At 41.1% G+C, this 10970-nt stretch overlaps 1 protein-coding gene across 1 annotated transcript in view; it reads left to right on the top strand.

Annotated features, from left to right (window-relative positions):
• KIAA0226L (KIAA0226-like ortholog) overlaps positions 1–5883 on the top strand; it is a 48233-nt gene extending 42350 nt beyond the window's left edge. The window contains exons 11-13 of the mRNA XM_006837631.1: positions 1146–1299; positions 2282–2372; positions 5771–5883. Of these exons, the coding sequence (XP_006837695.1) occupies positions 1146–1299; positions 2282–2372; positions 5771–5883 (358 nt within the window). The remainder of the gene's footprint in view (positions 1–1145; positions 1300–2281; positions 2373–5770) is intronic.
• Positions 5884–10970: the final 5087 nt, after the last annotated feature.

Genomic DNA, 10970 nt, shown 5'->3' with positions numbered 1-10970 from the left:
GAAAGTCTTTGTGTAGTCAATAAGGCACAGGTAAACATCTTTCTGGTATTCTCTGCTTTCAGCAACGATCCATTGGACATCAGCAATGATATCCCTTGTCCCATGGCCTCTTCTGAATCCAGCTTGAACCTCTGGAAGTTCTCTGTCAATGTATGCTTGCAGCCATTTCTGTGTTACCTTCAGTAAAACTTTACTCACATTTGTTGTAGAATAGTACTCCATTATACAGATATAGCCCATTTTCCTCATTCATTTATTTATTGATGAATATTTGGGTGGTTCCTGCCCTTTGGGTACTGTGAATAATACTGTAATGAACATGGCGGTACTCAAATGTTGGAGTACACCAATCTGAAGCTTCATATTCAGTGTGTTTTTAAATATATATGTTTAAATGTTGGAGTACACCAATATATATGTTTAAATGTTGGAGTACACCAATCTGAAGCTTCATATTCAGTCTGTTTTTAAATATATATGTTTAAATGTTGGAGTACACCAATATATATGTTTAAATGTTGGAGTACACCAATCTGAAGCTTCATATTCAGTGTGTGTTTAAATATATATGTTTAAATATGAGTATATGCTCTGAAACGTATTACTGACAGAATTTATCATTACAAAGGGGCTCAGCATATTTTGTATGCTCATGTTTTTTTGTAAGAGAAAAAACACAAGATTGATGTTTACATTTCATCATTGTTTAAAGTAAACATTTGTTTGAGTCCCTGCTTTCAGTTCTTTTGGGTGTACACCTGGAAGTAGAATTGCTGGTTCATACAAGAGGGTTTCAAAAAGATTGCCAAAGTCCTTGATGAAATTCACAGGCTAAACATTTTTAAAACCTGTAAAACAAATCCCAAGTTTCTTTCTGCTGTATGTGAGCATGCGAAGGCTGGTTTGCTTGTTGAGATCTGTGAAAGAAGCTTCTATAGGATTTAAATTTCATGGCTTCCCAGCAAACGTATCAAATGCAGTGTAGTTGTGACAAGGGTAACTGTTTTTTCTTGGGAAGATTTCTTTTTTAAAAATTGAGTTTAAAAAAGTTAAGTGTGAGTGGCAGGAGAGGACAGCGGACCCCAGTCCTCTCCTGTAGCTATGGAGGTGGACTCTAGACTTCCTTTTTGTTTCCTCTCTAACAGCATGTTACAGGAGTTTGAGCAGGTGCCGAGACACTTGACTGATGAGATCCACTTGTTTTCCCTGGACGACCTGGTCAGGATCAAGCGAGGACTGCTGCTGCCCTTACTGAAAGAACTCCTGAAGGTTTCCCTCGCGCACGTGACTGACTGTGAGGTGAGGGTTTTCTGGGGCCGGGAGAACAGTCTCTGAGACTTCAGGGTTCTGCTGGGGTGTTCTGCACGGGACCCTTCTTTAATCCTCACAAGTTCCACATGAAGTGCCGGTGACATCCTTTATGGATGAGCAAACTGAGGCTCGGAACCAGGATCCTCCTGCTGGTAGGTAGCAGAGTGGGCATGCAAGTGTAGGCTTTTTACTCTGAGTGCCCAGCCTTGCTTGTGGCCTGCCTTGACTCTGACCTCTGCTGCCTAGGACAGGCGTGTGGACTCAGGACCAATGGATCGGGAACCTTTGTCCTATGTCTACATAGATTGAAGAATTGCAGTGTAGAAATTAGAAAACAAAACAAAACAATTATTTAAGAACGTATATTTAAAGTTGAACACAGAGAGAAATACTGCACCTGACCTCACTTACCTGAAATTTCTAGAATAGCACATGCCCAGAAACTAAAGCTTGTTGTTGCTAACCAGGGGCGGGGTTAGGGCTTGGAGGAGACAGGGAAGTGTGTGTGTGTGTGTGTGTGTGTGTGTGTGGTGGTGGTGGTGGGGAGCGGTTATTTTACTACAAAGGCATTGAGTGTTCATTTACAGAGAAGAGATGGAAACATATTTGAGAAAGCATAGTGGTTGTAAAACTTGAGGACGCGTTAATGGGACTAAATTGTATACTCAGAAGTGGTTAAAATGGTGAATGTTCTATATATGTTACCATAATAAAAAGAGAAGAAAGTAAGCACATTTAAAATCATGATCGTTTCTGATGTCTCAAACAGCCGTGACGTGCAGTCTGTCTATGCAGAATCTGTGCCGATCCATTCATTGCTTCAGGAGACAAGATTCATTCACTTGGAGGCTGGAATCATAGGCATTCAAAAAAGCAATACTTAGGAAGTTCTGTAAAGTGATAACTCGGCTTCTCCTCTAAAGAGACATTCCCTGTGAGGATTTTAACCTGTTCACTCCTCCTCTCCTAGCTCTGTCAAGGAAGGGGCTTCATTTGTGAATTCTGCCAGAGCAAGACTGTTATCTTCCCCTTTCAGACCGCAACGTGTAGAAGATGTGCAGGTATCTCTCTTTAAGTGTAATGAGGCTGGTGTATGTTCATGTGTTGGATGGGAAGGAACAGAGTGTTGGTGCACACGTGTACACACACATGTCCAGCCTTTTCTAGACTTCGATTCTATTCTGACACGTGTGTTAAAGTGTGGAACTGCTCCACGGGGCTTTTTTGGCTGTGATCTTAATGGAAGCAGATTGCCAGAATTTCTTCCACCGTACTGCTGTATGGGTTCCAACCGCAGTTTGCCCCACCTTGCACGGGTAGGGGTAAAGAATGAAGCCTTATAATGCAGACTTTGGATAGAGGAGGTGGTCCTCCCTGCCTGTGCCCAGTTCTCCTACATGAAGGGTACTCTTATGATTGGAATGTAGTTAAGCCAAACTTTTAAGTGTTTCTGGCTGCTTTTGCAAGACAACAGAGTTGAGTAGCTTCCATGCCACCGATAAGGTCTGAAACGCTTACTCTGTGGTTCTTCACAGAAGGCAGCTGACCTTTGTGTCTGGGAGTAATGCCTGGGATCCCAAGCTCTCTAATTGTGTGTCATGGAAGAGAGCTGGGTCATGAAGGCCCCCATCACCCATCCATGGCAGGTCCACTTCTAATGCTGCCCCTCCAATGCTGTGCCTGTTATGGATTGAATTGTGTCTCCCCAAATCTGTGTGTAAGTCCTGACCCTTGTACCTATGCATATGGTCTTGTTGGAGAATAGGACTTTGTTATGTAATTAGTCCATATCTGTGTATGGTGTGCCTTAACCCTAAACCTCCCTGAATTCTAGGGAGCAGCACAGATACAGCCATACTGGAGGAGACTGAGTACATGCCATGTGGAACTGAGGTACCCTGGGTTTACAAAAGCTGAAGGAGACAAGGCTCGTCCCCAGAGCTGACACTTAGCCCTAGGGCCAGTACTCAGAATTCAAACGTCTAATCTCCTAAACATTGAGAAAATAGTATAACTATTCTCTAGTTCCATTCACATGTGGTATTTCTGCTACAGAAGTACTAGGTAGCTAACTAAGACACTTAGTCGGGAGTATGGGCTAGAGGAGGTCAGTGTGATAGTTAAAGTTTTCTGTCAACTTGCCTGGGTCCGAATTCTCAGTGGTTTAGCAGTTCAGATGTATAGTTAACACTTCCATGGTGAGATCTCATCTGAAGCAATCACACTGTGATGTGATCTCATGTGATCAGCTCTGATCTAATTACCCTTGTGTGTTGTAAATGGTCACTCCTGTGATGCTAATGTGGAGTCTTGGTGTGGCACTACAGGATAATGCACTGGACTACAAGGTCAAGTTTGAACCACAAACTCACCAGCCACTCCTCAGAAACCCTATATAGGATTGTTATGCATCAGAACGGACTCAGATGGCACTTAACAACACAACATGATGTTAATGAGGTCAGATGCAAGCTGTAGGGTTAGGTGTATGTGAGTCATTCTCTTATGAGATGTAAAAGGAGAGAGACCTATGGCTAGTAGAGGGACCTACTCCCATCAAGATTAAGGAGCCAGGAGTGGACTGTGTCCTGTGGACCTGGGGTCCCTGCACTGCGAAGCTCCTCGATCCAGGGGAAGACTGATGCCAAGACACATGGGGATCTCCAAGGAATGCTGGACCTATGGGTGCTGAAAGGAGACAAGGACCTTGCCCCACAGAAGCCACCCTGAATTCAGAACTCTAGTCTCCTGAACTGTGAGGGAACAAATACATTTCTGTTGGTTAAAGTCATCCACTTATGGTACTTCTGTTACAACAACACTAGAGAACTAAAACAGGCAGTATGCAGAAAGTTCGTGAGGTACATTCTCAGGCTCACACCCGTGGGTTGAAGGCAGCACTATTGGGCCAAGGAAGCAGTCTCAATGAAGGTCTCGGTCCATCTCCCGGGAGCTCTGAGCCAGGATTGCCTTTCAACTTTGACCCATATTGGGGCAAGGAGGCTAGCTGGGCCTTTAAACTACACATTGACTGCATCTGAGTACAGGCTGGACCCAGAAGGGGTGGAAACTTCGGTGAAGCAACTCTCTCCTGTCTTGGCTTTTCCAGAGCAGGGACTTGGCATTCTATGAGCCATCAGCCACCGGCATCTCAGCAGCTGGGGAAAATTCATACCTCAGTCCTTGTGTGGTTAGCGGGATGGACAGCACTGCAGTGTCCACTACAGCAGCCTTTCTGGGCCTCAGGTCACAGTCTGTTGGGGGATTGATAGTTCCTGTGAGTTTCAACCTGGCTACTGGGTGTATGTGTTTAGAAGACCCTGGAGCCTTAGTTTCCTTGGGTTGCCACAACAAAATACCACAGTCGATGGCTGTAAGGAACATACATTTATCTTGTTCTGGAAGCTAGAAGTCTAAAATCTGGGTCTCAACTGTATCAAGTCTTCCTGGGTCTTTGAGAGGAACTGTTCCACACCCCTCTCCTAGTGTCTGGTGGCTGCTGGTAGTCCTTGGCATTCCTTTGGTGCTTAGAAATGCATCTCATCTGCTTCCACCATCGCATGTATGGCATCTTTCTTCTTCCTGTGTGTGACTGTCTATCTGACCCCCTTCTTTTGAACACTTCATTGTGGTTTGGGTGAACGTTTACAGAGCAAACTGGTTCCCCATTGGACAGTTTACACACATTTTGTTTCATGACATTAGTTGCAGTTCCCTGATTGTCACAGCGCTCTTTCCCCTTCTTCCTCATGCTCCCCATTTCTATTCTCCTATCTTTCCTTCCTGCCTTCGGAACTTTGTGTTTGGTCTCATGTGGTTGATGGTTCTGAGGAGTATATTCCTCATGGGTGTTATTGTTCACTTCAGAGTCTTGTTTGTTGTATATCTGAAATGGATCGCCAGGAGGGGGGCCCAGTACCAGGCTTGAAGGGTGTCTAAGGGCCATATTCTCAGAGGTTCTCTATCATGCCAATAAGTCCAATCTTTTTAATTATTTTCAGTTTTGTTTTATACTGTTCTGCCCAGGACCTTCTATTGTGATCCTGATCAGAACCATCAGTAGTGGGAGCTGAGCACCACCTAGTTCTTCTGGTCTCAGGCTAGTAGAAGCTACAGTTCATGTGGTCCACTTGTCCATGGACTCATTGTTTCTTGGAGTCTTTGATTTGCTTCACTCTTCTTTGCTCTGGATTGTTCTCCTTTTTAATAAGACACCATTCAAAAGGGTTTAGGATTAGGACCTACTCGACTCAGGTATGACCAATTTAACGCTAAAGAAAACACCTATTTCCAAACAAGGTCATGTTCACAGTTCTAACAGGGGTTAGAATTTCAACATTTTTTGCGGGGGAGTGCCATTCAGCCCTCACTCCCGCCATCCCAAGGCTGGGTATGAGCGTTTGTAGGGATGGGAGAAAGCAAGGTTGCCCATTGGCTGAACTGTCATTCTTACTTGCAGTGTGCAGAGCTTGCTTTCATAAACAATGCTTCCAGTCCTCCAAGTGCCCCCGGTGCGCAAGGATCACAGCTCGGAGAAGCCTCATGGAAAGTTTGCCCTCGGCAGCGACGTGATACCGGAGCATTGTGGAAAGACTGTTCAACATACCTCATGGCAACCCCAATTTGTGTCTGTTATGTAATGTTGTTTTATATCTTGAGTCTTGTACATTCAGAAGAAAAGAGCTAACAAATAGTCTCTTTATTGTATATATTTGATGCTTTAAAAGGATGCAGATTCTTTGTTATTTATTCAGTTTACTAATGGTTTTGTTTACATATTTTCAATGGATTTGCTGCTCTTTGTTGTGTTTTCAGAGTTTTTTTGCTACTTTTTAAATTGTATTGAGCAAGTTGTATTTAACCAATGTTAGAGCCTATTTTTTGTAATTGATAAGAAGAACTGCTCAGTTTCTCATCCTTTAAAGTTTAGTTAGTGAAACTGATGGGTACTTTCGGTGAACAAAAATGCAACCAGGAATTTGTGGCTCAAGCTTTTTTCTTTTAAGAAACAGATTTGTCCTTGGCCTGCTGTGGTTTATAAATGCCATTTTATCAGACTCATTCATGCTCATTATATTTATTCCAGGGCTTGTACAGAGAATATGTATTGTTTCTGCTGTTAAATCTATTTCAAAATGATTTTGAGATTACTAGGTCTTAGCAGTCCTTGGAGGTCCAGTCAAAGTGTCCTTCCAAGCAGGTGTTTCTTGATGGTGCTGGTTCTGGCAGCACAAACCCAATTTGTATTTGCCGCCTATTTTATACACACATAGGACCCTGGGCAGCACAAATGGTTTGTGCTCAGATCCTAATTAAAAGATTATTGGTTCAAATCCACCAAGCAGTGCCATGGAAGAAAAACCTGGTGATCTGCTTTCGTGAAGATGACATCCAAGGAGACCCTTTGGTGCTCAGTTCTGTTCTGTAACACCTGAGGTAGTTCTGGGTCTGAACTGACTTGATGGCAGCAGGTTTGTAATTCTCTGTAATTCTCCATGCATCTAGGTTAGAACAGAACTTACAAGTTAAAGTTGAAACTGTCCAAACAGATTTGACAGAGAAAAGAGGCAAGAATGTAGAACATGAGTTGTGAAGGTAAGCTGATTTAAATGCCAAGCCCAGCTCTATCACACACGACCTGTGGGAACCTAGGTAAATTATTTCACTTCTTTAAGCCTCAGTTTTCTTATCTGGAAAATAGAGATACTGACATTTAATTTACCTTATAAAGCTGTTAAAAGAATGTATACATACCCCTCACTCTCTCTGGTATCTGCTTCACCAAACATGACGTCCTCTGTAAAGAATGGCTCTATCTTGGTGACTTGTCTGATGCGAATGAGTAAGACAGTGTTCTCTTGTGATCCGTTAAGTTGTCATTGGCTGATTTTCAGAAGTAGGCCACTCAGACTTTTTTCCTAGGCTTTTGTTGGAAGCTTTGCTGAAACCTGCCCACGGTGACTGACCCTGCTGGTATTTGAAATACTGATGCTATACCTTCCAACATCACAACAACATGCAAGCCAACACATACCGCAAACTGACATATGGGTGGTAGGTTTCATTCTTGCACATCATTTATATTCTCTGATAGAAATTGTGGTGTGTATATATTCCTAATGGTAGCTTTATAAGATAAATGTCAATATCTCTATTTTATAGGTAAGAAAACTGAGGCTTAAAGAAGTGAAATAACTTACCTAGGTCCACACGAGTAGCATCTGTTAGAGCTGGGCTTCAAAGCTCATATTCTCTGTTCCGACTTTCTCTGTTATAGTCTTTGGGTCAAGCCAACTTTACCTTGCTGTTAAAGTGCTGTTCTAACCTATGTTAGATACATGGATAATTACTGGTGATTAGATTGCGAATGCTGAAAACAAAAGGGAAGGATACAGACTTGAAGAATATGGCCTTGGTGATAGAAACAATGCTGGTGATCACATGATATAAATTTTTTTTTGACATGATAGAATTTTGCAAGACCAATTACTTATTCATTGCAAATACCATTTTCTAACAACATAAGCGGTGACTCTACATATGGACCCATGGACCTCACTAGATGGAATACACAAGAATCAAATTGATCACTCTGTGGAAAGAGATGATGGAGAAACTCAGTATCGTCAACCAAAACAAGGCCAAAGGCCGACTGTGGAACAGACCTTCAATTACTCATATGCAAGTTCAAAGTAAATGTCAGAAAAGACTCTCAATTTTTCTCTTGAGTGTAGATTAGTTTAAGTGAATGGAAGAAATGATGATTAAATGGCAGCTCAAATACAGTATTACCACAAAATAGGCAAAGACCAGAATTAGAAAACCAAAAGGGAAGAACACATAGCATATTCCTCCAGCTGAAAGAGCTGAAGAAAACAATTCAAACCTTGAGTTGTAATTTTGAAGGATCTTATGAGCAAACTATTGAATGATGGAGGAAGCATCAAAGAATATGGAAGGAAGGAGAAAGAGGAGGCTTTCTGCTCCCATAAAGATTTACAACCTCAGTAACCCTATGTAGGGTCACTATGAATCAGAACCGACTCCATGGCACACCACTGCCAAGACAACAACATTAGTAAGGTATGCCCACCATGGAATGGGCAATCATTCAAAATCAAAAGGGCAACATTTTCCTAAGGACCAAGTTGAGAATGGTAGGAAGATGGATGGAATGCAAAAAGAAGCACCTGGAGGAAGGGGATTGTTGCATGGAGAGGATTGTAATAATTGAGATGAAGCAAACTGTATGATTTGCTGAATGTAAAGCTGATGATCTTGTCTGTAAACCTTCACTCAATTCACAATAAGACGTTGAAAAAAAAAAAAAAAAGAATATGGAAGAAATACATAGAGTCACTATAATAAAAAGTTCAACCATTTAAAACTCGACCACATAAAATGGTTGACACGCAACCATTTTATGAGGTATCATATGATCAAGAACTGATGGTATTGAAGGGCAAAAGAAGTCCAAGCTGCATTGAAGGCACTAGCTAAAAACAAGGCCTCAGGAATTGACAGAATGCCAATGTTGCAACAAACTGACACAGCACTGGAAGCATTCACTTGTCTAAGCCAGCCAACTGCATGAGATCCTTATTTGTGCCCATTCCAAAGAAAGCTGATTCACAGAATGTAGATGTCATTAAACAATATAGTAAATATTATGTATAAGTAAAATTCTGCTGAAGATAATTGAAAAATAGTTGCAGTAGTACATTGACAGAGCTGCCAGAAATTCAAGCCAGATTCAGAAGAGGATGTGGAATGAAGGCTCTTGTTGACATCAGGTGGATCTTGGCTGAGAGGAGAGAATATTAGATTTATTTGTGTTTTATTGACTATCAGAGGCATTATACTGTGTGGACCTTAACAAATGATAACATTGTGAAGAATAGGAATTTCAGAACACTTAATTGTGCTCACGTGGAACCTGTATGCAGGCTAAGAGGCAGCCGTTTGAACAGAACAAGAGAATGCTGAATGGTTTAAATTCAGGAAATGTGTGTGTCAGGGTTACATTCGTTCACTATATTTATTCAGTCCGTGTGCTGAGCAAATAATCTGAGAAGCTGGTTTATATAAATCCGAGAAGAAAGTAGTGTTAGGATTGGAGTTGGCTCATTAACAACTTACAATAAGCAGATGATAAAACCTTGCTGGCTGAGAGTGAACAGGACTTGAAGTTGTTGCAGATGAAAATCAAAGATTACAACTTTCAGTATGGATTGCATGTCAATATAAAGAAAACGGAAATCTTCACAACTGGACCAATAGACAACATCATGGTAAATAGAGAAGAGATTGAAGTTGTTAAAAGATTTCAGTTCACTTGAATCCACAATCAATGCTCATGGAAGCAGCACTTGAGAAATCAAATGATGTAAAATACTGATTAAAGCTGCTGCAAATGACCTGCTTAAAGTGTTTAAAGAGAAGTCAAGAGCGCTGTGGGAGGAATGGTTGATGTCAGGTTTGGTAGAGAAGGTGGATGCCACATAGGACTCAGCCTTGAACTGATGCTGATGGTGATTTTCCTTCCTTCTGGAAAAGTATGAGGCGTTCACACACCTACATGATATTTTTTTTACAGTGCACTTGAACCAAGCTATGGTACTTCAGATGCCTCATGTGCATGTAAAAAATGGACAATAAATACAGAAGACTGAAGAAAAATTGATGTATTTGAGTTATGATGTTCCTTTCTTTCTTTCTAGCTGCCTCTTGGGCAAAAGTTTCATAATCTATCTTAAGAGAAATTCTAGAAAGTAGAGCTGCTAGGTGTGTGAGTACAGTTAACATTTTTATAAATGTTGTCAAGTTGCCCTATAGAAATGGTAAGTCAAGGCAGATGTCCCTTGGTAGTATTTGAGAATTTCCATTTTACCATAGTCAACCAAACACTACTTTTATTTTATTTTACTTTTTACAACTTTATTGAGGTACAGTTGACAGACACTAAATTATATATTTTTGTCCACTAGTTCTGGTGTGGCACTGTAGAATAAGCACCAGATTGCTAACCAAAAAGTCAGTGGTTCAAACGTACCAGCTGCTCCTTGGAAACCCTATACAGGATCGCTGAGACAGACTGACTTGACAGCACTTAACAACAACAAGTCTTTTGAAAATATTTGCCTGATCTGTAGAAAATGTGGAACTGTTTTAATTCACATTTCTTCAATTACAAGTGATAAACCTTTTAGTATTTATCTATTGAGCATGCTGTGGATAACATTGCAAAGAATGGATATTCCAGAACATTTGATTGTGCTCATGAAAAACCTCTACATAGACCAAGAGGCAGTGGTTTGAACAGAACTGTGGGATACTGAAATGGTTTAAAATCAGGAAAGGTGGGTGCCAGGGCTGTGTTCTTTCACCATACTTAATCAGTTTGCTGAGCAAATAATCCAAGAAAGTGGATTATATGAAGAAGAGTGTGATGTCAGGATTGGATGGAACTCATTAGCCACCTGTGATATGCAGATGATTCAGCCTTGCTTGCTGAAAGTGAACAGGAATTAAAATACTTATTGAGATTGTAACCATGGCAATGAGAGGATATACAATAGAATAAATGTAAAACTAATGTTCTCCCATGTAAACTATCACATAATTCACAATAAAACATTTAAGAAAAAATAAATAAATAA

The sequence above is a fragment of the Chrysochloris asiatica genome, unplaced genomic scaffold (genome assembly GCF_000296735.1).
Source record: "Chrysochloris asiatica unplaced genomic scaffold, ChrAsi1.0 scaffold00022, whole genome shotgun sequence".
Classification (NCBI taxonomy): domain Eukaryota; kingdom Metazoa; phylum Chordata; class Mammalia; order Afrosoricida; family Chrysochloridae; genus Chrysochloris; species Chrysochloris asiatica.
Note: the sequence above shows the minus strand (reverse complement) of the source record. Positions and strands in the feature narration are given on the sequence as shown.